The sequence below is a fragment of the Mesoplodon densirostris genome, chromosome 3, assembly GCF_025265405.1.
Source record: "Mesoplodon densirostris isolate mMesDen1 chromosome 3, mMesDen1 primary haplotype, whole genome shotgun sequence".
Classification (NCBI taxonomy): Eukaryota; Metazoa; Chordata; class Mammalia; order Artiodactyla; family Ziphiidae; genus Mesoplodon; species Mesoplodon densirostris.
The window spans coordinates 155,108,206-155,135,771 of NC_082663.1; the positions used below are offsets into that span (position 1 = coordinate 155,108,206).

Below are 27,566 nucleotides of genomic sequence, written 5' to 3' on the forward strand. Positions count from 1 at the left end.
AACAGGGTGATACATCACGACTACTTTTATTACTACTTCACATGTGTGGAGCATTTACTCTGTGCTCAGTGCTTCATATACACAGTCTCACTTCATTCTGAGAAAAAAAACATACAGGCTCTATGTTATCTCCATTTCCAATGAGGAAACTGAGGCACAGAGAGGCTAAGTAACTTGCCCAAGGTCACACAGCTAATAGATCCAGGGCTTGGAGCCAGGTGGTCTGTTATCTATTGGCAGCCCCCAGACACAGCAGAGTGGAGCCCCCGAACCTGGGGATAATGAGGGATGATAATTGATTTACTGTTTTAAGTCACCAAGTTTTGGGGCAGTATGCTATGTAGCAGTAGCTGCCAAGACTTCAATTTCTCTCTGTTTTCAAAGCCCCTACCTTAATCATTTCTATGACTCGGTGGCATCAGCCAGAATTGGCAGGAAGGCAATCACTGTACCTGCCAACTGCACGAGTGTCTCATCATCTACAAAGAACATTCAGACGGTTACCTCGCGCAGTCTTCCCCACGAGAGGTTGGTTTTAATTTACAGATGGAGGAACTGAGGCCCAGAGAGCTGGGTAACTTGCCAAAGGCCACACAGTTGGTGGTGGAGCTGTAATGCAAACCTGAGGCTCTGAACACCAGATCCTGTGCCTTGCTCAGCCCTGAGGGTGGACTGGAACCCTGGCTGCCCTGACCTATGCGGGCCACATCGCAGTGGGGAAGCCCAGCTCAACCCTGCCCTGCCCTGCCTTAGAAGTGCCCGTTGGTTCTACCACACCCAGGTCTGTTATGGCCCCTCCCTCCCCTGACTCCACTGTGGGACACACAGGTCTCCCCTCTCTCCTGCTCCCCTCCAAGTCACTTGGAGTTCCCAGCCCTCCAGGAGGCTGACTGTGACATTTAGTGCCAAATGTCAGGGAAGACCTTCTCACAAAGGGCTGCAAATATCTCAGGGTTAGCTCTCTGCCATTTGTTTTCCTAGGGGGGTGTCCTCCCCACAAGAATGCCATCAACAGTCAGTGTTCAATTCCACAGGCTCTTCTGACACCTTCCCCTTTTCAGGATTGATTATTTTGGAAACTCGTCCTTCTGGGTAGACTGTGCTTTGAGTTTTGTTACACCCTGGTGCCAGGAGAACTCGGATTCAACCCTCCAGGTACTTTAAATTGTCAAATGTAAGCCTTGTAACCATTTTAGGAGGTAGGCACCTCTAGCCCCACTTCACAGATGAGGAAAGTAAGGCTCCAGGAGGGGATGTAACTTGCCCAAGGTCACACTCTGGAGCTGGGGTTTGAAGGCAGGTTTCTGGCCTCCTTTATCAGCCTACTGCATCTGGACAGCTTCCAGCATCACTTACCTTTTCTCCTTTGGGGCCTGGAAGTCCCTGGAGAAGGAAGATAGAGAAAGAACAGGAGTGAGTGAGGAGCACTAGGCTAGCCCCCTTCTATCATCCCTGAGGCTTTGAGGGCAGAAGAGCCTGTGAGGCTGAGCAGAGCTGTGGGCAGCTGAGTGAAAAAACATACGAGCCCATCAGCCTCTATGAGGGCTGCCTGTGCTGGCCCCAAGGAAGCTCTGAACCTCAGTGCTCACCACGAGGAAGACAGGAGACTGGGGCGGTCACTGGCCTCCTCTCTGGACAGGGGCACATGTGCTAGTCATTCCCCCCAGAGAACAGAGCCCTCCCTGCTCAGCACCCGTTGTGCCCAGGTACCAGTGAGGAGGTCACTGTCTTCAGGGTCTGGGGGGGTGTGAATGTGGAGGTGGCTCCCTGAAGGCCATGGTGGCTGGCAGGCCATGGGGGCTGCCATCACCCTCTGGCTGCAGGGAAATGTGTCTCTTTCAGTCTTGCCAAGTTACCAGGACTTCTAGGGAAGTGGGTCCGGCCACACACAAGGCACTGACGGTGGAGTTCAGAGACCCCGGGGTGGGGGCCAGGCTGCAGTGGGCCAGCTTGGGGTTCACACTCTTGGTCAGGGACCTCAATCACTGGCCTCCTTCCCAAAACATCCATGTTCCCTTCAGGTAGTGATGGATTCACTCATTCACTCATTCAACAACTCATCCATCTAGGGAGTGGGTTCTTTCTTGCCCTTCTTTAATAATGCACCCATCAGCAGTCAGCTCTTCAATCATTTGTTAAGTCATTCATTGTTTTTCACTCACTTGTCTGCTCAACCATCATGCATCTATCCATCCACTAACTCACCTACTCTTCCATGCATCCAACTGTGTGTACAATTCATTACCTCATTTGACTCTTCTTCCATCCACCCATCCGTTCATGCATCCATCTGTCCATCTGTTCATCAATCTATTCATCCATCTGTCCTTCCTTCCTTTCATCCATATCCAGTTATTCATTTTATTATGCTGTCTCTGTGTGCATCTTATTCATTCTGCTAAGGATGCCAGTGGACCATATGCTTCTGGTCCAGGTGTTGAGAACTCTTCAGCCTGATGTCCACCATCTATGTCTTGAGACTGTATGAGGGGATGCTTTGTGCCTGGGGTCTGCTGGGAGGGCCTTCTATGTTTTGAGGGCTGACTGGACACCAGGGACAGTGCTGTTCACAGTTCTTTGCATCCCCAGCATCCCTGTGGGGAGAGTTAATATGCCTGTTTGACAAACAGAAGCCTCAGCCTGGGGAGGTGAAGAGGCCTCCTCAAGGTTGCACAGTCAGCAGGTGGTGGAGCTGGATTTAAACTCAAGTCTGATGGTCAAATAGCTTCTCTCCATGCTAAACCAGGTTCTTAGTGGCCCTTCCCTCTGGCATCCATGGTAAATCCCAACCCCAGGGGCAGCCCCATCCCAGGACCACCTACAACTGCCCTGTTATCACTTACGGGCTTGCCATCCAGACCCAGTGGCCCCTGGAAAACGAGAGAGAGAGAGAGAGAGAGAAAGTGAGAGAGAGAGAGTGAGAGAGCACAGAGGTTACACACAGGAAAGGCATTTCTTCTGTGTTTTACGACCCAGAGGCACAATTGAGTGACAAGAGACCAAAGCCTGCCCCAAGCCCATGGTCTTGGGTACATTTCATGTGGACTCAGGGTGGGGGTATCTCTGTGCTGTTTGTTGTCCAGAATCCCCTCCTCTGATAACAGAGCCCGTTTCTTCTCCAAAGCCACCCCCATCCACCCCATAGGGTTTGGACGTGTGACCATATTCCCTCGGCCAGGGTGAGTAGTTCAGGTATGAGTGTCATGCCTGGGACTTTGAATGGTGGAGCTTTAGAAGAAAGAGGATTCTTTTCTCCTGATTGGGCTAATCCTGGAGCTCCTGGGGGCACCGCATGGCTTGAGAAAGAGCCAACAGAGAGGAAGGCAGAGCTGAGAGACAGAGAGAAAGGCACGCAAAGGGCCTGAAGCTGAAACTACCTCTGCATACTTCTTTCTGTTTGTCAGCGAATACATTTCTTTCCTTAAGCCAGTTTGAATTGAGTTTCTGTCACTTGTAACTTGTTAGGGACTGAATGTGTCCCCCCAAATTCATATGTTGAAATCTAACCCCCAATGTGATGGTATGTGGAGGTGGGGCTTTTGGGAAGTGATTAGGTCATGAGGGTGGAGCCTTCATGAATGAGATTAGTGCCCTTATAAAAAGAACCCCAGAGAGCTCTCTAGCTCTCTCTCCACCATGTGAGAACACAGTGAGAAGTTGAAAGTCTGCAACCCAGAAGAGGGCCCTCACCAGAACCCGACTGTGCTGGCACCCTGATCTCAGACTTCCCAGCCTCCAGAACTGAAGAGATAGATTTCTGTGGTTTATAAGCCATGCAGTCCATGGTACTTTCTTAGAGTAGCCTGAACTAAGACATAACAGGAAGAGTCTTGAAAGCTCTTTCAGCTCCCTGCACTGCTGTGGTCTTTGCAGGCAAAAGTCAAATAATACAAGGGTGGGTCTAGAGAGCTGGTGCCTCTCAGTGGTCTGGGGGCTTTGTGGTGTCTGCAGACGGCTGGTGACCACTGCCCAACAGCTCCCACTGTCCACCCACCTGACAAAGCCTCACTGGATTCCTCTACACCCTTGTGGAGGTGTAGAGGAATCCAACAGGGGTGCCATGGACTGGGTCCACCTGCCTGCTGGGTCCAGTGGTAAACAGCCAGTTTCCCTGGCTGGGTCTCCAGACTGCCCTGGCAGACAGCCATCTGCAGATTCCCCAGATGCTGAGAGAGTGACCGCTCCTTGGTGCCCTCACTCAAGGGCCTCACTCCAGGCAGGAAACCAGGGCAATTCTGAAAATTGGTCTCCTAAGTGCTTCTGGCCATTCGCTTCACATTCAGTTGAGGGTCTGGATGTCAGGGTGATGGCCTGGGGGCAGATGGGGTCCCAGGAGAGGGGGAGTGGGGCCATTCCAAGGTCTTGGGGGCCCAGGCCCTGGGGGATCCTGGTCAGGTGCAGTTTCGGTCCCCGCCATCTGCAACTCATCAGAAGCTGTCCTAGCTGGCCTGTCTCCTTGGGCCAGCTCCTGGCTGTCCTGACCTGGATCCATATGAAAAGCCTTTTCCCTTTAGCAGTCCTCTAAAAGTAGGTCCTGCCCCTCATCTATCGCCCATGCTCAGGCCCTGCTAGGCCTCCTCAGGGCCATGTCCCTCTGGGCATCTCTACGCGGGACCCCTCACCCTGGCGTAGCCCTCTCAGCTGCCATAACACAGAGGGCCCAGTCCCATCCTGGGTCTCTTCTGGGGGCTATTGGTGGCCTCCACACTCTGCCTGAATCACAACAGAAGCCCTGTGTAAGGCAGGTGTTATCATACCCATCTTACAGAGGAGGAAACTGAGGCCCAGTGAGGGGAAGGCCTTGCCCCAGGCCATGCAGCCAGAAGAAGTGGGGGCTGGAGCCGACATGGCAGGCACTTCAGTTCTGCGTCCACACTGCACTCAAGCCACGGCAGTGGTCTTGCCTGGCCTCTGGCCACTCTCCCCTCTTGTCTGCCCTTGCATGCCTCTGTTCAAACCTTCCCTGCTCTGTCCCATTGCCCACTGGATCTCGCCTGCCCACGGGCCCCCAGTCACCTTGTCCAGTGTGGTTGCCACTGCAGACTCTGTGCCCAGGCCCTGCATGTGTCTGTCCATCCTGCTGACCTGAGGCCAAACACAGTGCAACCTTTGCCCCTCTCTACTCTGCATGGATTAAAAAAAGCCATAATGCAGATGGAAATTAAAAAGAGACTAAGATGCAGTTTAGAACTAAGTAAAGCTCCTTCCTTTTCAAGAAGTAACAAGTGTTGGTGAGGATGTGGAGAAAAAGGAAGCCCCGTGTGCTACTGGTGGGAATGTAAATTGTGCAGCCACTATGGCAAACAGTATGGAGGTTCCTCAAATAATAAAAAATAAAGCCACCTTATGATCCAGCAATTCCACTTCAGGGTAATTATTCAAAGAAAATGAAAACAATAATTCGAAAAGATATCTGTACCCCCACTGTAGCATTATTTACAATAGCCAAGACATAGAAACAACCTAAGTGTCCATCGATGGATGAATGGATAAAGAAGATGTGGTACACACACACACACACACACACACACACACACACACACACACACACACACACACACTGGAATACTATTGAGCCATAAAAAAGAATGAAATGTTGCCTTTTGCAGCAACATGGATGGAACTTGAGGTGCATTATGCTAAGTAAAAAAGTCAGGCAGAGAAAGACAAATACCACATGATCTCACTTATATGTGGAATCTAAAACAAAACAACAGCAAAAAACCCCATGCTCCTAGATACAGAGAACAGATTGGAGGTTGCCAGAAGTAGGGGGGGTGGGTGTGGGTGTGGGTGAAATGGATGAAGGGGTCAAAAGGTACAACATTCTAGTTACAAGATAAATAAGTTCTAGGGATGTAATGTACAGCAGTGAGGACTCTACTGCATTGTGTACTTGAAAGTTGCTAAGAGAGTAGATCTTAAAAGTCCTCATCACAAGAAACAAAACAAAACAAACAAAAAAGGAGACTAAGGTGCAGCTTAGAACTAAATCAAGCTCTTTTCTTCCTATGTCAGGAGGGAGAACACAGCGGGCCTCACTGCTAAGCCCCCAGCAGCAGCAGCTGCGACATGAGCAGGCCTTGGAACTGGACAGTGCGATGAGTCCAAGGTGTCCCTGATAAAGGCCAGGACACAGAGCAGGGTTTGCTTTGGACTTGACTCCGCATCCTTCACAGGGTTTGCCCTTGCCACAGCCCTGGGAGACAGGTGCCATGCCCCCTCCTGCAGATGAAGAAGCTGAGTCAGTGGGATTGTCCAAGGGCTTGAAATAGGCCCCACTCTCTATGGAGTGCCCCCTCTCCTGCAGCACAGGGTAGTAGGTGTGACAGATGGCTGTCCAGGGAACCTAGGGAGAAGGTTCATAGGCTCTGCCTTCTTTCCAGGAGTTCTGGTACATCTGTCTCCCTCACTGAGCAGACCCTCCCTGGGCAAGAGCTCCCTGGACCCTCTTCCACTTTGACCCTCTGCCAGGGCCAGTTCCAGCTGACGTGAAGCACGCAGCGCCATGGTGCCCTGCTTTTCTAGAAGTGTCCACTGCAGAAGGGAGCCCGGGGATGTTCCCTTGGCTTCGACCCCAGAGGGGAAAAAATCAGTGCCACCAGCTTTCTCTGAGAGCGTTCTGACGACCAGACCTCAGCTGCCCCTTCCTGAGAGTGAATCCTGCCTTCCAGGCAGGATGCTCCCCTCTGCCAACTCCAAGACTGTCCTCGATGGCACATTGATGGTGCAGCCTTGGTCCCCAGCTTTCTTGTTTGTGAGAAACCCCGTAAGTGGCAGAAAACCAAGTTTCCCACCCAGGGCCCTGCCTGTATTTGGGATCACAGAGCCCTTGGCCCCCAGGTCTTGGAGTTTTTTTTTTTTTTTTTTTTTTTCAGGTCTTGGAGTTTTAAAAACATGAATAAAGTCTGTAGTTTCTGAATAATGGCAGGAGGGGGCATTAAGAGCAGCAATCTTGGAAACGCCCATTGCAGGGCTGAAGGACAGTCATCTCGAATTCCCTGGGAACCCAAGATTGGAGCTGTATGTGGTTAGATATGATGCCAAGAAGATTCCCTTGGCAAACACAGAATGCCCACGTGCAAATATTTAGAGACCAGAGGGTGCTGACCCAGCCTTGTGGGTGGAGCTGACCCACAGCCATGGCCTTAGTCTGAGGAGGTGGCTCTGGGCTCACCTCTGGTGACACCTGGGCAAGAAGACTGTGCCCAGGCCCTTGAATTCTGTCTCTGGGGAAATAGCTGACCCTTGGAGAGGCTCATAGGTGACCAGTGGTGACTGGGAGTCACTGAAGAGGGGACTCACAGAAGGGTGGGGTGGAGGAGGAAACAGCCTGGCTTTGGAGTCAGATGGACCTGCCTAGCTCTGGGGCATGATTCTGACCCCTCTTATCCTGGGGGAGGCTGGGCCCTGGGCTGTGAACCTTAGAGGATGGGTCCTGCCTCTACATACCGCCTACATACTGCCTTTCCCAAACTGGTGTCCGAGGAACAGTATCTTGCAGGGTGTAACCGGCTTGCCTGGGGAAGGGAATACTATGGTCAAATAAGGGGTTACACCCTATGAAATAGGGTTCTTTCCTGCAAGATTTGCCTGAGCCACCATTCTGCTTGTGGGTCTCCCGGAGGGCAATGTTCCCAGCCTCACTGGACTCTCTCATCTCAGTGCCTGGCTGAGTCTTAGCAAAGCAACTCTGATGGCAGGCTATGTGGACCATCTATGAACCAGGTGTTTCCATGTGCTGGAGGGAGGCCCAAGCCTGGCTCTGGGTGCTCTGAGAGGAGGAGAAACATTCTGGGGAAGGGTCAGGGGCTGGTCAGATGGGAGCCAGGGACAAACATGGGGTGGGTCCAGTAGTCAGGCTGGACCAAGGCAGGACAAGGTCCAGGCTGAGTGCCCCAGCAGCTGACAAGCTGGTTCTGGGAAGCCAGGCCATCTGGAAGAGCAGAGCCCCAGACTGGGTGTAGGCATGGCCTTGGTGGCATGGGGTCTTATTCCATCAAGGCAGCCCTCCCCTTCCCCGACCATCAGCCGCTCCACCTGCTTCTCCCCCTGGGTCGCCCACCAGAGGAGCGGAAGGAACGATACTGGGCAGCCCGTGGAGTGAAGCCAGGGCTTGGGCCTTCCCTGGGTTCAGATCCCCCCTCTGAGCCTCAGCTTCCACAGAATGGGTGATCCTGAGAGTCAGACGCCACGGCACTATGCCCGGAGGCGCTCGGTTCCTGCCAGCTGCCTCCCCTGCCTGATCAAAGCGGTGGAATTCACCAGGGGTTTTCATCCCCTTCTGTCCTCCATGAAGCCCCACAGCTGTTTACAAGCCTGGGTTCTGCTTTAAATCACTCCTCCCTGGTGCAGATCAGCGGAGCTCCAGGATGCTTTCGGATGTGTGGAAGCAAACAAAACCCTGTGGTGCGCTGAATCGCACGCCAGGAGGACACAGCCCCCGTGCTGGCCCAGGCCCCTTGCCTCGCTCAGGGACCCGAGCAGCCCAGAGCCTCAGTTTCCTTAGCCGTAAAATGGAGGTCTTGTCCTTCTCTCAACTGACGAGTTCAACATGGGTCCCAGGTTAGTCTCCTTTGTCTCCTCTTTCAGACCAACCCAAGTCATGAGACCCTACAGGGAAGTGGACACAGAGGTGGAGTCTGCACTGGCTCTCGGGTGGGCAGTGCTGGGGAGGGACCTTTGTGTGGCCTTCCTAGTGGCCGGCAATGGGACGCCAGGCTGTGCCTGCTGTCATCTCCTACCTTCATGGGTTTGCTCCCTCCCTCCGTCACCCTATTGGGTATTTCCTAAGCAGGGTTCCATGGAGCCATTTTCTGAGAAATATTAACGACTATGGCAAAAGAGGGGAGGTTTCTTGGGGAAGTAAGTTTGGGCCATGGAGCATGCCGACTCCATCACTGGAGCTTCTCAATGTTCATCAGGGAACAAAGCCTCGGAGGAGCCCTGAGGCAAAGACGTTGTGTCAACCATTTCCTCTGCACACGGCTGGCTGGTTCTGTTCCTCCCTGTTAGCTATGGCTCAGCCCTCCCAATTGGTAAGAGTATCTGTTGAACTGAAGTAAATCAGTACACGGGTTGTGTTTAGACGGAGACAGGAGTAAATGCTCAGACGGGCCAGAGCTGGGTGACTATCTTGCTTTCTGGTTGTAATTAATGCTGACAGATCCCCTTGGGGAATGGACCCCTCCAAAGGCACCAGAACAGGGCCCCTGGATGAGGGGGCTTACCAGGATTATCAGTCCGGGACCCAGTAATTATGGCCCAGATGTTGACAACTCATCAAATTACAAGGCTGTTGGGGCCTGGGGTCCCAGCCTGGGACGTGCACATTCCTGTCAAAGGCTGTCTCATTAGGGCTGTCCAGTGGGCAAGGGGGTGGGTGGGCAGCCCCCTTGGGCAGGTCAGCACCATGTGGTTCTGATTTCTCAGGCCAGGCTGTTTGCACACACATGGGCCACAGCAAGACTGTCCGGGCTTAGCAATTTCCCAGACTTGAATTCCACCATAGGGTAAGGGAAGAAAGGACCCCCACTTCTTACGTCCAGCCTGGCTGCAGCTCGTGCCTTGGTGGTGGCACATGGTTCCTCCTGGGGATCCCCTTCCTGGGATCTGGGGCCCTCTGTAGAGTGGGCTCTGCAGTCACCTACTGCACCTAACTCATAGCAAGCTGTGAGGGCTTTAGCTTGGTGGGGACCTAGGAGCCTGCCGAGGTCAGAGCCCTGCCCTCCACTTGCTCCTTGGCCTGCCCACGCTGTCCCCTCCCACTCCTCGTCTGTACAGGAGAGGGCAGGGCTGGCCTGGAGCCAGGTTTGGTTTGGTCCATGCAGTTAAAAAAAAAAAAAAAAAAAAGCAAAACTAACCAAATTTGTTGCAACATTTAAAAATTGTGACGTTTCACATAAACATCTGGAGTATGGACTTTTCTTGAAAAGTTGAAGATCGTGCACCCTGGGTCCCATGTGCATGGCAATACCTGCTGGGTCAAGTGCTCCTTTAGCCTCCAGGCTACAGGCTCCACCCCACCCTAGGGCCTCACACCTGGCCTGCTATCCTGCTGAGGTGACCTGCCAGCTCTGTAGGGGCATCTGGGTTTGTAACCCTTGGCCTAGAAAATCTCTAGGTCCCTTTAGGTCTATGATTCTGTGAGGCCAGAAAGCCAGCTGGCTTCTATTTTGCAGAGAGGGCATGCTCAGTGAATATCTTGCATGCACTGGAAGCAATTACACCTACGTCCATTATACATCGTGGCTAGAAGAGATGGTGCTATGCCTTTGAACTGATCCCAAAGTACCTGCTTAAATTACACATTTGCCTGTTACATGATTACCCTGTTAGGTATCATGAAAAATTGTTCCAGGGTGGGGTGAAGGGTGGTGACGGACCTGACTCCCATTGGGTGTGGGAGGATGGAAGCTGGGTCAGTGAATCGAGCTTGTCTGCTGAGAGCTGCCTCTAGCCTGGCATCTCCAGCTCAGGCACATGGGGCTGGTCTGATGGAAGGCAATGGAAATAGCAGACAGGCTGAGGCACCCATTTTGGTGGCAGCTTCTGCTAGGGTGAAGATCTAGCAGGATGGATCAGAAGGGTGACAGTCCCATTGTGGCTGGAACTACATGATGGAGGCAGTCTAAAGGGGAGTGGCCTGCCTGGGACAGCCCAGCTCAGACGGTGGGAGTGAGACACAGCATTACTAAGACACCAGGGGACAGAGTGACTGACAGAGCTCATAGCAGACACAGAGGCGACAGCGGGTGCTCTGCAGGGACCCCTGAGGCCCCAGGCCACACTCCTGATCTGCCCTCTTGCCCTGAGCCTTAGTCTGTGGGTCCACTTGCCTGCTTCCTCCCATCCTCACTCACATTTGAATTTCCAGCCTCTCTGAAACCCTGGGCTTTGGGGTAGGCCCTCTTTGGTTTCCATGGATGACACAATGGTCACCCACTGTTAACGGATTGGTTGGAATCCTTAAGAATCCAAAGATTTTGTATAAAACCTGTATTTCTAGCTTCTCTTTTTTTTTTGCGGTACACGGGCCTCTCACTGCTGTGGCCTCTCCCGTTGCGGAGCACAGGCTCCGGACGCGCAGGCTCAGCGGCCATGGCTCACGGGCCCAGCCGCTCCGCGGCATGCGGGATCCTCCCGGACCGGGGCACGAACCCATGTCCCCTGCATCGGCAGGCGGACTCTCAACCACTGCGCCACCAGGGAAGCTCTAGAAGCACTTTTTAAAAATAAACTTATGTCTTCCTTCCTCCCTCCCTCCCTCCCTCCCTTCCTTCCTCCCGTCCTCCTTCCTTCCTTCCTTCCAGGCTGCGTTGGGTCTTTGTTGCTGCGTGCGGGCTTTCTCTAGTTGCGGCGAGCAGGGGCTACTCTTCGTTGCAGTGCGCGGGCTTCTCACTGCAGTGGCTCCTCTTGTGGAGCACGGGCTCTAGGTGCACAGGTTTCAGTAGTTGTGGCATGTGGGCTCAGTAGTTGTGGCTCGTGGGCTCTAGAGCACAGGCTCAGTAGTTGTGGCACATGGGCTTAGTTGCTCCGTGGCATGTGGGATCTTCCCAGACCAGGGATAGAACCTGTGTCCCCTGCCTTGGCAGGCGGATTCTTAACCACTGCACCACCAGGGAAGTCCCTTCAGCTTCTCTTGATATGTTAGGAGATGTGGTAATGATCGACCTGCTTGGGCTGAGCTGCAGCGCCCCCTTTAGATGGGGCATGTATCCCCCCAGTTCAGCCCAAGCCCAGCTGTTCCTTACACTCTCCTGCACCCAGCCAGTTTCCCCTATTTCTTCACCTGGCTGGCCCCTGGAATGTATCAATGAGCTTGTGAGCCTGCAATTCTAGGTCTGAACCATCTCTCCAAACCACGTCCACATCCAGTCCCCCACTCAGCCCTGCCTAGGGCTTGGCCTCTCTTCTGGACCAGTCTCCACCAGCCTCCCTGCCTCCTATCCCCACATGCCCATCCTTCCTACTCAGAGAAGGAGCGGGGGTCATAGTGATTGTTTTGTTTTTACCCAGAAGACCTTGGAGTGAACTGCTTAACTTCCCTGGAGCCTGTTTCCTCCTGGGGAAAGTGGGTGTGGTGTGGCTGGAATGGTTTCCTATAGATGACAGTGCCCAGCCTGGAGCTTGGCACCCAAAAGGGTTGAATGAGTGTGACTGTAATGTGCTGGGCCAGTTTTGGGGTAAGAATCCAGGAAAAGGGGTGGAACTAAAAGACATACACATTTGCCTTCTCATCTGGATGTCACTGACCCTGAGCACAGCCCTGTTAAGCAGGTGTCATTATTACCTCCATTCCACAGATGAAGAAACTGAAGCTTGGGGAGGCCAGGCATGGCCATCTTGGCCTGGGACATAAGCCTAAATCTCCTGCCTAAACCCTGCATGCTTCCCACCTCACCATCCCTCTCTGGCTTCGTCAGCACCTAATTCAGCCTCACCCCCGCCCTCAGGGCAGAGCCGCAGTGCCCCTTGGCCTGACATTCAAGGACCCCTCTTCTGCCTCCATGGTCCTCCTTCCAGACTCACGTGTCACCTCTGAGAAGTCTACCTCAACTCCCCCTCATCCCATATAGTTCCTCAGTTACTGACCCTCTGCTCTGTCTTCCCAGTGCCTCCCCTCCCCACTGTGACTGTCCCGGAGGCTCCAGTGCCCACTAGAGGCCTGGCTCTGAGGGATGTCTGTGAATCTTTGAAGTGCCCCCTTCCCCGGCTGGGCTTGTGTCATCCTGTCCCACTGAGTTTGGGTCTGAGTAGCCCAAAAGGGAGGACCCATTAGTGGAAGGACCCTCCCTTGTATAGAAGATGACCCACTGGGGCCAACGTCTCCCTAGATGTCCCTCCTGAAAGGTGGGTATGCAGCCCTGGCTTGTATACCTCCAGTGACGGGGAACTCGCTGCTTCCTGGGCAGCCTGATAGTTCTGCAAAGTTTTTGTTTAAGCCTGGACCTTCCCAGGTTGGATGCTACTGCAAGTTCCCTCCACCTTGTGGTCCCTTAGGGAGGCAACCACTTGCTCAATGAAGCTGGGTACTCCATGGCTGCTGGCCCCTGACCCCCCTCTCCTGTTCCCTCCCAGCCTGGCCTGTCTTGGGTGTACCCTCTCTCTGGACATTCCCCCAAAGCTCCCATTTGTCAGCCCCGACTTGGCCTTCCGACCTCGGCTCACACCTCCCTTCCTGGGAGTTGGTGCCCCGACTCCCACCAGGCCAGGCCCAGGTCAAAGACAGTCGCAGCAACCTGTTGTTCCTTCCCGGCCCTGAATTTTGATTCTCTCTCCCACTCAATCACAGCCTCCATGGGGGGAGGGACTCCGGATGTATTTCTCACTAATTGTATCCCAAATACCAAACAAAGTGCCACATACATAGTGAGAACACAGTAAATATTTGTTGAGTGAACCAGCTGTCAAGGGAACTCTTCTATGAATCAATGTCCAGTTTCCTACTGATGCCAGTGCCTGGCCTGGGAGCACCAGAGGGCACTCTTGACCTGTTGAAGGCTGTCATGGGCACCCGCTGACTCCTGCCCCCTGGGCCACATCCTGGGATCTGGGCACTGGGGACACTATCCTCGGAGGGGCTCCTTCAGCCTCAAGGGCTTCCCCTGCTGGGGTCAGTGATCATCACGGCAGCAAGAACTGTCACTGAACCCAGCCTGTATGTCCAGTGTTAGGGCTCTCATGGAGTCAATTACCTGGCTCCCCCAGTGGCTGAAGAGGGGTTAGGGACATGCCTGAGATCACATGGTCTGCGGAGCCCCAAAGCCCACTCTCTCTCCACTGCATGGGCAGGACAGGGGGCCAATCCCTGATTTCAGGAGGAGCTGGGTGGACTAGCTTCATACCCCAAAAAACTGCTTTCTCTCAAATCTATTTACTTGGAAGAACTGAGTTTGTCCCAGTGGCCTAGTGCAGGTCTGTGAACATGTTCTTCCTTGGGGGGTGAGGGTGCTTTGCTGCCTGGGGGAAGTGGGAAGAGGGACCAGCAAAGATGTTGTCACAGTCACACCTGCAAAGGGCAGGACCAACTTCTGCTGGCCCTCCATGGCCTGTTCCTGCTGATAGCAATCCCAGAGCTGGATGTGGGAAGATGGCACCTCCTTTGGAGGTTTGTATCTGGGGCTGGGGGCTCCCGGGCCACTGCCAGGACGATGCAAAAGGCTGCCGAGGGTAAGCAGGGCATCTGGGAACCAGGGGCAAGAGCAGCAGCTCAGCCCTCTGGTCCTTTGGTTGCCCCACATGTGACACTTGAGGGACATGGGATAAAGCATGGGCCCAAGGCAAGGAGCCTGGGTGAAGGAGCACCTGTCCTGGGCTTTCGAGGGACGCTGGGGAGGAGGGAGGAAAGGCCGGCACGGTGGCCCTTTCCCTGGGGCCCGGCTGTGGCTCCCCAAGGTTCCAAGCTGGGGGCCATTAGTGGGGCTCGGAAAATCTGCTTTCATCCCATCCCTGCTCCACCCAGAATCTGGGGAGCTGGGGAGCAGCACTGCAAGGCTCAGATGAAAATGAGATGTACGATGCTGAAATCTAAAAACAGATGAATTTGGGATATTACAGATGAATCATTTAACTAATTATATTATTACAATCAAAGCTGTTTTTGAACTATGAGAGTGCAAAAAAGCATATGAATGTGTGGTGCCCTGTGGTCCTTTTTTGTTCACTTGATTAATTCCAAACAGTCTGAGTTATTCATTTCAAAATTGGTCCCAGGCAGAGGCCCTGTCTCATATCCCACATTTCTGCTCAGAGCTTATGCTGTCCCCCGGGGCCTAGGCTGTCGATGTCCCCATGACTGATTCTGGAGACGACGTGCAGCGCTGCCTGCCCCCCCGTCCCCGTCCCAGATAGGTGGTGCTTGGGGAACTGGGTGCTGCCAAGCATGAGGAGTTCTGGCTCTGGTCCCTCACCTGTCAGAGCCAGCCTGCAACTCCCGCCAGCCCTCATTTCTCCAGTCTGCCCCTTTTACTCCATCCTTACTGGGACATTCTTATTTCAGTGCCTGATATTATTGTAGCTGCTTTCTACCTGGACCCCCTTCCTCCAGTCTCTGCCCTGTAGCCCGGGAGGCCTTTCCAATATACATTTCTGCCCCACTCAGCATCATCTTCCCGCCTTTCCCTGCCCTCCCTCAGAGTCCCTGTCCACCGGCACATGGGACCACATCTCGCCCCCTGCTGTTTACATTGTGCCTGTGCTGGAGCTGCATGGAATGCCTCCTACCTTGTCTTCGTGCCAAACTCCTACTCATCCCTCAAGACATGCCCCAACTGTCCCTCTTCTATGAAGCCTCCCCTTGTCCCAGGCAGAGTTAGCTCCCCCTTCCTCTGTGGGGTCCGAGGCCCTGTCTGGATGCATTACAGCCTTACCCACTGTGCCATAAAGGTCTCTGTGCGGAAAGGTCTAGGGAGTCTTCAGGGGGAAGCCAGGCCCCATGTGCTTGCCACTCTGAGATCTGGAAAACTGGCATGGCCACTCTAAGCTTCAGTTTTTCAGTCCACAAAACGGGCACAAATCATCACGTCCAGGGATATGATGTACTTTGAAACTGTGAAGAGCTGCACAGATCCAATCCCTAATGTTTTCATCCAGGCCAAGCCTCACACTGCAAATGTGGACAGAAAGGCTAAGTGACTGCCTACCGGCAGGGGTGCAAAGGGACTTGATCATGGCTGTGGTCTCTTTGCTTCACTCAGCTGCTCCTGGCCAGGGAAATGGAACTGGACATTCCACCACGAGGGGAACCCTAATTTCTAATAATCGCTATGATACAGACACATGGATGAGGAATAGGAAAGAAGGTGGAATGAAGCAATTTTCTTCTTCATTTAAGTTAGAACTGGTTTTCCGTTTTTGTTTGTTTGTTTGTTTTTTTTAATGGAAAGCAGGAAAGGGTCTTAACAATTTGATAATGGGGGTGGAATGGGGAGAGAGCTCCAGGGCCAGATAAAAACAGGGATGAGGAAGAGAAACAGAAAATGCACCCCAAATATTCTGTTTCTCTGGGTGGTGGGAGGAGAAAGACTCTTCTACCAATGCACAGTCTGAGCCCTGGTCTGCTGCAACAACCTGCTTACTGATAGGGTGGCTGGTGTGATGGAGAGTCTTCAGGCTGCGTGCTCATCGGGGCTTTGCCATGTGGGTGGGCCTTGTCTCTTGGCCAAGTCCTATCGGTGTCTGAGCCTAGCTTCCTCCTCTGTCCAGCAGGGCCGAGACCATCAATCTCCCAGGGTGGGAATGCGGGCAATCATGCCCCCAGCAAGCACTTGGTCTGTGCACTTGTTCCCAGGCCTGTTGGAAAGGCTTCTGGGGGATGAGAGTGGACAGTCCTTTCTTCTAGCTCCCTTGGGAGGAGAGAGACTCCCCACCCTTGTCAAGGCAGCTGTCTCTGTGGACAGGTAGTTTCTGTAAACACAGAGCCAAGTTTCCTTGGCCTCCTGCCTGGGTCAGCCTCTCACCGTGGCCTATAAGATTCTATCCCACACAGCCTTGGAGACCTCTCTGATTTCCCCTTCTATCATTTCCTCGCACTTGCTCGCTCACTTCAGCCATGTTGGCCTCGCACATACCCTGGACACACGACGCTTGTTCCTACCTCATGACCTGTGCACTTGTTTCTTCCTCTGCCAGGAGCATTTCTCACCATCCCCCCCAAAGATTGGTACATCTTTTCATCATTTAAGTCTCACCTCAAATGTCATCTTCCCCAAGAGACTTCTGATTATTTAATCCAAATTATACCCACCCATCCACTCAGTCAGCCCTCTCATCACGTCCCCTGCTTTATTCCCTAGCACATTTTACTGTTTGAAGCTATCTTGTTGGTTTATTACTTGTTTGTTTCTCTCTTCCTCACTTGTCACTCCTGTTTGGTGCTAGTCCAAAGACCCAGAAAAGCACCTGGCACAGAGACAATGACCGATGGTGTTTCTGAAGTGGGCATGCTCCCCCATTCCAGGGCCTCTGTACCATTGGCCCTCACTGGGTTTCATCATTTCTATGTACCTCACAACCTAACACTCTCCTCATACATTCAAATACACAAATCTTAAGCCCTGGAAGATTTACCAAATACACATTTTCCAAAAATGTTTGAATTGTATTCTGAAGGTGTAAAACAAATGCAAAAGTCACTAAAGCTCAATGCTGAGTCAAAAAAGTCCAAATACCAAAAAAGAGGAAATGTGAGGATTTTGATGTTGTAAATAGGAGATGATGAGACTTTGTCTGTGCCAAAGTCAAGATGTAGGCAATACTGAGCCTTGCACGAGAGACAGGTCTTTTCATCCTAGACAGAAGCCACAGTTTGGAGTGGAAAAAAAGAGTTTGTGAGAAGAAACCTCTAGGAAGGTCACAGTGACCCCTAGCTGTCCCTCCCTCTCTATCCCATGGCTAATTGGCTGTTGGTCCCCCTCCCCCATAGCTCCCCAAAGGCTGCAACTGGGTCTGATTCTTTCTGTGCTACCTTAGTACACAACACACCTTCTGGATTTGTTGAACAGAGCCAAGCCTGCTGTTTATGAGATGGCAAAATCACTTTATCAACATAAATGCTGATTACTACCCCCTAATGTAAGAATGCTGGGCCCAGGGCTCCTCTGCAGGTCCCACCTTGGATTGACAATGTTCTGAGTTCAAAATTCTCCCGTGTGTGGCTGATTCCATGATATGTGCTGTCCCTGGATCAATTGGAATCTGAAAGCTCTCAAATGCTGGTGATCTCTTTAAATTCTATACCTGCAATTCCAAGTTCTATCACCAGATAGCAGTTAGAATTACACAATATTTATCAACGCTAGTTTAATCTCTGAGACCGTGCTTCTAATGAAAATACACCCTCAATTAAAACAAGATACATACGTACATCCATAAATTTTTAACTTATATCGGCACAGATTTAAAAGTATAATACCCATGATTGGCCAGGGCTTGGGGCAACATGTAGCATTCATGTGCTGTTGGTGTGAATGTAAATTAGCACAGCCTCTGGGAGGGCAATTTGGCAGTACACATCAAAAACCTTAAACATGTGCAAACCCTTTGGGCCAGCAATTCAACTTCTAGACATTTATTCAAAGGAGATAATCATGGAAATAAGCCTAGATTAATTCCCACGACGTTGACTACAAAGGTGAAAGATGGTCAATATAAATAATATAACTTGGAGACTGGTTAAATCAATTATATATGTGATAAAATGCTATGCGGCTATTACTTTCTATAAGAATTCTTAATGATGTGGAAAAATCTCATGCTATATTAAGTGAAAAAAACAGGCCACAAAAACGTATGTCCACTGTAATCCCATTTTTAGAATAATAACTATAAAAACAAATTTGTACACAAAAATTATGGGAAGAACAAATGCCCAAATATTGAGAGGACTTATCTGTGGGTGGTAGGATTATGGATGATTGCTTTTTTCTTTTTTGTGCTTTTCTCTATTTGGGGAAGGTTTTATAAAAAACATGCTTCTTTTGTCATCAGCAGAGAGCTATTCATGAACGCTTGGCAGCAGAAAAGGACAGGCTGGCCTCTGTACAGGGAGGTTGTTGACAAGGTGACCGAGGCCCTTTTCAGTCCACAGCCTGCCCCACAGACATGCTTAGCTCCTATGGCCCTGTCCCCCTACAGCCCCTATAGGGTCCATACATGGACCTGGTTTCAGCTGGTCTCCTTACGGGGTGGGCAGCCACACTGGATTAATCCAGAACATGCAGCCAGCACAGTCTCTACCACAAGCATCCTGCTTGACTCTTTTCTTGCTCTTACTTCCCTTTAGGAAGTGACATGTTTTTAGCATAAAGGAAAAACAAAACAAAACAAAACAAAACACTCCCTGAAGCTGGTCTTGAAGTTTAGTTCAAGAAAAAGAAAGGAGCCCCCAAAACTTTTTCTAAAACTGACTGTTCAAAGCCATTTTCCTTTCCAAATGCTGCCAATGTGTGTCGGTGGATCAGAATGATTTCCTCAGCCTGTCTTTCCTTTCCTTGAGGTTTTGTGGGGTGAGGAAAGATAGAGATATTATCAAGGGGCTGCCACCTGCCGTGCTGCACTTGGGCTCTGCGTGTGTTCCCCCCTTTAAGTCTCCAACTCTGTAGGTGTGATCTCCCCACGTTCTAAGAGACCAAGTACCCAAGACCGCACAGCTGAGCCAGGACGGGACTGGGGTCAGACAGACGCAAAGTCTGTGAATACTCAGTACACGAGGTGCCTCTCAGGTGGCCAGGCCCCTCGTGCTGCAGGGGTTGCCCTAACCCTGGGATGACTACACGGAGCCGTCTGTCAGCAGAGCTCGGGCTGGGAGCCAGGCCCTCCACAGGCTGAGAGATCTGAATTTCAGCTTAAAACACATGGGTCCCCCGAGCCTACGTAATTCCCTCCCAACCTCCGCCTGCCCACATGGGCCTGCTTCCCTCCTTTGGGGAAAGCCAGGTGGAGTGTCACCTCCACCCTGTATCCCTCCACCGAAGGGACAGCCTGTGCGGCCTGATGGAACAAGGGTGCTTGGAGGCACACAGCTGGGTGAGTCGGCTGGCTCCTGGCACTGGAGGCACAAACACCTTGAACTCAGTAGCAGGCAAGGCCAGCCCAGTCAGGGAAGATGCCCAGATCCGTGTGGAAGTGGAGTTGCATGCAAACTGGGGTGGGCGACCTCAGGAAAAGCCCTGGGGTCATTGTGGGTATGATACCAGCTTCTCCTCACCCCTCACCGGGCCCAGCCTTCTCAGGGCTGCCCAGTGATGAGAAGCTTAAGGGGCCAAGGGCGTGGGCTGCTAGTGCTGTCTGCAAACGGGCAGTGGGGAAGGCTTGCTGGGCCCTAACCTGCTCCCTTCCCAGAAAGCTCCCAACTTCATACCAGGTGGACACACTGCATGCACATCCCTCCCTTGGCCTCCCCACCTCAAATTCACAGATCCCTGTCCCTGACCCAGGCTCAGTGCCAAAAACCACACACACTAAACACCAGGCTTAATTCCCTGACAGCCCTGTAATGGCCCTAGTCACCTGACCACCGTTTGCTGTGACCCCACTTTACCTAAATCCCAGCTCTCTTCTTCACATGGAAGGAAACAGATTCTTAGGGCTGCTGAGGGGCTTGCCCCCAGCTTCACAGCTTGTGAGGGGATTCAATTCCCAGCTGCCTAACTCTGAAGGAGGACTCCTACTTGTCACCCACAGAGCTTGCTGGCCAACTCCCAGCCTGCTCCGTCCTGGGAGGGAGGGCAGGGATGGTGGCAGAGGGCAAGAGGCTCTGTGGGAGGTAGACTGGACCCCTGGCAGCTGGTCTGGAGTCCCCTGACACTTGCCCGAGGAAAATGATTCCCACAATCAGTCAGCAGCCTCTCTGATGCTCACAGCCTGGGTCGTGTGTGCTCAGAGAAGACAACAATGGGCAAGAGGGAAGAAATCCACTCACCCAGACACCACCCATCCCGCTTTTGACATGGGCACCTACAACCAAGAGTAACCCTGGAGTATAAAAGGTAACTAGGTAATCCCAGGAGTGGTTCTGTCAGGAGGTTTCCAGTGCTCCCGAGCTAGTGAAGCGAGCAGGCCCAGGACACGAGGCTGAAATGTCCCAGCAAAAGCCTGTGGTTCCCCAAGACTCTAGCTGCCATGTCTAGGAATGTGGGCCAATCAGGAAAGGCTGCTGGGAGGTGGAGGTGCCCTGATCCCCTGTGTGCTCCTGTGGGGTGAAGGTGGATCATGGCTGGCTTCGCATTTCGTTCTTACTCCACACAGAGCAGGATGTTTCTGGTCTGAGGGGCCGGGCTGCTTGCTGCTGGGGGAGCTGCCCTGGCTGCCTGGGTGGGTGGAGCACGGACCACTCGAGACATGAGGTAAATGCCCCCCAAAGTTGCCACCAAGAATTGTAGGCTGGGTTTGTGATCCATTTTGTGTAGCCATCACCTCCTCAGTCTTAATTAATCCCAGCTCCAGTGCTGTTAGGGAGGCCTTGCATGACCCCATTTCACAGAACAGGAAACTGAAGCTCAGAGAACGCCAGAGCCTTCCCCAAGGTCACCCAGCTAGGAGGCACCAGGGTTGGAATCCATGCCCAGGTCTCCCTGATGCTCAGGGCTGGACGGCCCTCCACAGACTTCTGGGAAGGTGGCTCCTGCAAGACTGGGGACACCCACCCCCTGACCCCGCCCTCCACTGCCAGCCAATCCTGACTCTGGACAGAGCTGGCCACTAGAGCGGCCTCTGAATCCATCACCACTTCCCTCCCTGAATCCTCCTGGCCAGCGGCACAGAACAAATCCCCCAACAGGATGGTCCTGCCATGCTCTCCTTCACCAGGCTTACCCTCTGCTCTTTCTTTATCAGGACTTCTGCATGCTGCTCTCATGGGCCTTAACCTCCGTGCAGGACTGGACAGTGGCACAGCCATATTTCACCTTGCTTCTGACGTGGTGCTCACTCAGCCCAGGCTGGGACATCCATTCCAAGTATAAGCTAACTTTTAGGTTTAATTGTAAAAGATCTGAGAAGTAACGACACCAAAAAGGCCGAACTGGAACTAACCAGTCTCTCGTTCTCGAGTGGTGACAGGACATGGTGGGCTGGGACGGGGAGTCTTCTGTCCACTGGAAAGAGTCTGGCAGCCAAGCCCACAGGAGGGCACTCACTCCACAGCCAAGGGCTGGACCCTGGGCTCAGGGCTGACACACTGGCCAGGAAGAGCAGTGTTGGGTGGACTCAGCACGCCAGTGAGACTCTTTCCTGAAGGCTATTTGATTTGTCTGCAAGGCAGCTAGAGCTGCAGACAGTTCCCTCCAGGCCAGGGCCCTGCAGATCTGCACATCTTGCATCTTCACAGAGCTAACGCTACTCCCGCCACAGAGAGACCACGGCCACTGAGGAGCAGAGAAGGAGGAGGAGGAGAGGAATTCAGACAGTTAAATAAAGGCACAGAGGAAGAATACTGGCTTGAGAGTAAAGGGCAAAGAGAGCAAAAAAATATATGGCAAATTACCGGGTAGCCATCTCGTCCTGATTGCCCCTGTGGTAATTAATACGTCATTAATAATTAGACTTTCGGCAGAAAACCATATGGCAACACTTAGAACTCAGTCAGGGCCCCAGATCCCCCCAACGTCTGCAGGGTTTGCAGCAGAGGCTGCTGGCTGGTAACTGACTCCTTCAAGGGGGAGGGGATGCAAGGCTCCAATGGGTCTGGGGGATGGAGCACCCATTCCCCACCTCATAGGGCCAGGTTGGAGGGGCCGCCAGGGCACACACCACACGTGTCCTCCCCACGTCAGCCAAGGCACATGGCAAGGACCTTGTGGGATTGTGGGCTTCTGGAGGGTGGCATCACAGTTACCACGGAAAATGCTCCTTAAATGGGGCCTGATCTGGGGCCTAGTGAGCAGGATATGGGTTTCCTGTCTGTTGCCACTGGGATGGGGTGACCTGAGGAAGACAGCCTTGGAAACCAGAGATATGGGGGCGCCTTTACTGCTACTGGATGCTTCTCTGACCCCATGTGCTCGGAGCAGTGGCTGTCCCGCCAGTGTCCGATACATTGGCATCCATCTCAGGTTGCAGCTTGAGAATTCTGCATTTGTTTAATCCACTTAGTCGTTTAACAGCCAAGTTTAAAAAGAAAAAAACACAAAAAACCAAATTTTCTCCATAGCCCTCTGCATTATGCACTTTGGCAAGTTCATGCAGGCTAGCCTCCATGTGACAGTCAGGAATGACTCAGTTGTGAAAAACTGCTCGTAGCCCATAAATCTAGACATTCTCACTTTCTGGCTCAATGTGGTGCTGCTACATGCATCAGTAGGTCCAGATTCTGAAAGGTGCTGATCGGGAAATGAATCATGGTAAGTGAAAGTAAAACGAAGCTGCTCATCTGAAAGGAATTCCTTTAGAAGGTTAATTTTGGCTCAAGAGGACTGTCAATGTGCTTCTTGAATTCATTCATCAGGATTTATCAGGCTCTGAAAAACTGCCAAGATGAATCAAAGGCAGACTTGTCATGTGTCTTGGAGAAGGAATGGGATTTCCGGGGCTGCTGTGGATTGGGCACCAATCACACCCTTCTCAAACTCAGCACCCTCACTGGCCAGCTGTTCTCTCAAGGTCTCTGTTGCCCAACCCGGAGAGTCAAATATTTTGGCAAAGAAGGAAAACGGACCCCAGGATCTAGTGGTCAAGTGCAACATATCCCTGGCATAGCTGCCTGACTCCAGAGCCCTTTCTGCCAAAGCATGTGAGATGAAAATGTTTACACAGATCAACTGCTGCTGAACATTTAGGAAGTATGGGCATGGTGCTTGCATTGCTGTGCATCAAGCTGAGCCAGAGATTTGGTGAGGAGCAGCCAGGCTCATGTCAGCTCTCTTTCAGGGAAAACAGTCACAGGATGCTTCACTGGGCACGTCAAGCCCATGGAATCCTGTGCTTGCGTTCAACTACAAATCACAAAAAAATATGGCCCCTGTCTGGGACTGAATTTAATTTTAAGGACACACCACTCTAATCAAATATTATTTTTCATGAAAGTGCTACACAAAGAGAAAACAAAATGTCTTATCTTTCAGGAGCAGAGAGCATAATCCAGGACACTTACGGGAGGACCTGCAAAACACAAGCAGAGAAGCCACAGTCAGCATCAAAGGGAGAGAGGGTCCCCTCGCCAAGGCCGCCCACTCTCTCACAAAGCTCCTGACCACCCCTCCTCGCAAGGCTTTGATGATGTCATTGGCCCCAAAGCCAAGTGGCAGGGCAGAGGGAGTGCCTCTGTCCTTGGAGGGGCTGGGTAGGCATGCGCCTGGTAAAGACAATCCAGAAAGTTTTGGTTCCTGCATGCATTACATGAGGCTGCTGCTGCTTCTTGCTTGGGGCCCATCTGTGTTGGGTTTTGGCAGGCAGGGTAGGAATCAGACCTGTTCCTGCTTGAAGAACACATTTTGGAACTCACTAGGGGTTGGTTCATTTCTATGGAAAGGGAGAGACTTGAGAAAGAAAACATTCTGGGCAGAGGTGAGACTACTCCTAGGTGCACTGGATGTGTGAGTGTGCGGCTGAGCTGACACGTAGTGGGGTCGGGGGCCCATAGCCCAGTTCCGGGGTTAGCGGTGCCGAGCCTGGCTGCACGTGGGGGATTTGAAGGGGGCGAGTCTGGAAGCACAGGTGGCTGCTGCAGGGAAGGCTGGTGCAGCAAGCTGAGACTTACCCCATGGAGAACACTCAGGTGTTCCTCACCTTACAGCGTGCAAACCATATTGCACATCTGTGACAGCATTTGACCTTCTCAACAATCTTTGAGGTATGATGAACATACCCATGTGACAGATGACCACACAGAGGCTCAGAGAGAAAGAAATGACTTGTCTAAGGTCACATAGTTGGTTAGGGGTGGAATTTATCCCCGAAGGAAGTCTCCCGACTCTCAAATCCTACACATTTTCCACTAAAGCCATGTTGCTGCCAAACAAGTGACCCCTCTGCCCTCTCTGGCCAGGCCCCAGACCTCAGTCTGGAGAGTGAGGCCGGCACAGGGAGGTGGCCCTCGGCAGTCAGCCAGCCCACACATATTTACGGATCGCCACTGGGTGCAGGTTAATGGGACCAGTGGTGAAAGAGGCAAGATCTCTGACTCACAGAATTTTCCTTGGACGGATCAATACTTAAGAAAACAACGACACAAGGAGGAAGCACAGGAAGCTCCCAGCACGTAACGAGGGGCCAGAGCCAGACTGGGCCGACTCGGGTCGGGAGGCTAGGCTGAGTCCAGAGCGTGAGGAATAGTTATCGGGGAGAGGAACAGGGAGGGAAGAGCGTGGCTAGGAGGGAAAAGCTCCGAACACGCCAAGGTCACTGGGCATCTAGGGTCCAGGCGAAACGGAGTGGGCTGCAGCACAGGAGGGCCTGGGGAGAAGGCAAGCCAGCCAGACCACAGCATCTCGTTTCCACGTCATTGTCCAGCAGAGCGTGATTTGAAGGACAGTGGCGGCCACTGAAGAGTTCTGCACAGAGGAGTGATTTGAGGGGGTGTGAGTGGGCATGAGGATGGGTTGCAGTTGTCCCCCTGTAGGTGACAGTGGCCTGGACTTGGGGGCTGGCAGTGGAGATGAAGAGAAGTGAGTCAGATGGTACTTATCAGAGAGGACAGACAGGACTTGCTCATGGATTTAATGGTGGAGGATGAGTGGAGAGGTGCATCGGGCATAGAGGAAGGAGAGAGATGAGACAATGATTTTTCGCTTGAGAAACTAATGCATGATGGTGCTAATGCCTGAGAACGTAACGTGGCGGGGGAGTGGTCTGTGTGTTCCCTAAGCCTAGACTAGGGGCTGGGCAGGTTGTTGGCCATGTGGACAACCGTACAGCTGGCATATCTCTTTCAGCCTGCTCTCTGTTTTACAAAAAAGAGAAAAGCCACCAGGTGGACTTGTCATTGCCTTTCTGATGCCACACGCCCACACCTGACTGTACCTGCACCTGTGCCCGGCCTCTGCTCCGTGCCCCTCAGGTTAACTCTGATAGAAGAAATGTTCACATATTGAGGCATGGGGAAGTCATTCTGGCTTATACATGAGTTAACTTGGATTTTCTGCTAACTAAAACATCCTGTTTGTGGCCTATCAAACATACACTGTACACCTGCTTTAATTATTAAAGAAAAGGGCACATTGACCAGAAGTAAAGAATGTCCATGTTAAAAATAAAGATTAAATGCCTCCCTTCCTGGGAGGCCAATGCTGGTCCTCCTTTGAGGATAAGATTCCCTTCCCAGGTGCCAAAGCCATACTGACTCACTGTGTACTTGCTGATCTGTTTTTTTGAAACCTTGAAGGAATGTATCCCTGACTTGTGGTTCTTCGTTCTGACAAGACATAAAACTGTGCTGAAAACCATGCTTCTCTGCATGTTTCTCAGAGTTATCTGTGAGGCTGGCTTCTGGGCTATAGTCCTCAGTTTGGCTCAAGTAAAACTCTTTTCTATTCCTTTTATAGATTGTTTATTGATTATTTTTATTGACAACTCAGAGGAGCTGACCCGCCTCTTCCTTTTGGGACCCTGCCGCCCCCAGGCTCCCCTGGTCAAGCCTGCCCTTCAAGCAGATCCTTCCCCACAGCTCTGAACATGAGAAACAATCCTTTGTTCAATGCCCTCCTCTGTTCCTGCCCCAGCTCCTCTCTCCCTCACAGCTGCACTGCTGGAAGGCGGGGGTCTCCTCTCACTCACCTTCCACTCACCTCATGACCCTATGGTTTGGATTCCATTCCTATCCCTCCACCAAAATGGCACTCACCATGTCTCCAACGACCTCCTCCAATCAATAAGCCCGACAGGATTTCTTCTCCTCCTTGGACTCATCTTCTACCTCCTTCTAGAAGTGCTGTCCCCCTTTGGCTTCCCAAGATGACAGCTCCTCCCACCTCCCTGGCTATTCAGTTGACTCATTCTCCTCTCCCAGCCTCACATGCCAAGGCTCCTCAGGGATCAAGTCTAAGCTTTCTTCTTTTCAGTTCCCTGCTCATCAGTCTCTTCTCTCCATCTTCCCCAAGGAGCTCTTCCATGCTCATGGCTACAATAGGTGGAAGTGTCCCAAATGTACATCTCCAGTCCTGACCATGCCTTGAGGCCCAGGCTCCCTTTTTGAGCTGCCTGCTTGATTTCCCCTTGAATAATCCCATGATTCCTCAAACAAGGATGCACAGTCACACTCACAGTCTTCTGCCCACCAATGTGCTCCTCTCCAGCTCCTGGTCTCTGTGGATGGCATCCCCTCCTGCCCAGCTGGTGAACGGGAAAATGAGGAGTCCCTCTCGACATGCTCTATTGGCACATCCACTGTTTGTTGCTCTGAAGCCCATCCCCTTTGGTCTCTCCCCAATACCACAACCTCATCCATGTTACCAGCATCTCCTGACTGTTGCAATAGCTTCTTCACTCATCACCCTCTTCACTCGTCCCACAGACATTCACTGAGTGCCTACTGTTCTAAATGCTGTTCTGGGAAAGTGGGATACAGCAGTGAAAGTGACAAGCATCCTTGTCCTAAGCATCCCTGTCCCCTTCTAGTGAGAGGACAGCTGAGATACAATAAGCATAATAAATAGTACATCACCTGGAAGGCGACAGTGTCATGGAAAGAGACAGGCAGCAGAGCAGGGTACGGGGCGCTATTAGTGCTGGGAGGCAGATTGGGGGGGGCCTTGTAGGTGATTTGTAGGACTTTATCTTCTTTCTGAGATGGGAGCCCTTGCAGGGTTTTGAGCAGAGATAATATGACCTGGTTTATGTTTTAAAAGGGTCATACTGTGGGGCTTCCCTGGTGGCGCAGTGGTTGAGAGTCTGCCTGCTGATGCAGGGGACACGGGTTCATGCCCCGGTCTGGGAAGATCCCACATGCCGCAGAGCAGCTGGGCCCGTGAGCCATGGCCGCTGAGTCTGCGCGTCTGGAGCCTGTGCTCCGCAACGGGAGAGGCCACAGCAGTGAGAGGCCCGCGTACCGCAAGAAAAAAAAAAAAAGGGTCATACCACGTGGGGCAGCTATTGCAGTGATGTAGGGGAGGTGATGGTGGCTCGCAGCCAGT

General features: G+C 52.2%; 1 protein-coding gene across 1 annotated transcript in view; it reads right to left on the reverse strand.

Moving 5' to 3' along the window:
- The window catches only part of COL23A1 (collagen type XXIII alpha 1 chain), a 352,222-nt gene that overhangs the window by 23,335 nt on the left and 301,321 nt on the right, over positions 1–27,566 (reverse strand). The window contains exons 4-7 of the mRNA XM_060092472.1: positions 24,884–24,891; positions 21,986–22,012; positions 2,844–2,870; positions 1,357–1,383 (exon numbers count right to left, since the gene is read on the reverse strand). Coding sequence (XP_059948455.1) covers positions 1,357–1,383; positions 2,844–2,870; positions 21,986–22,012; positions 24,884–24,891 — 89 coding nt within the window. The remainder of the gene's footprint in view (positions 1–1,356; positions 1,384–2,843; positions 2,871–21,985; positions 22,013–24,883; positions 24,892–27,566) is intronic.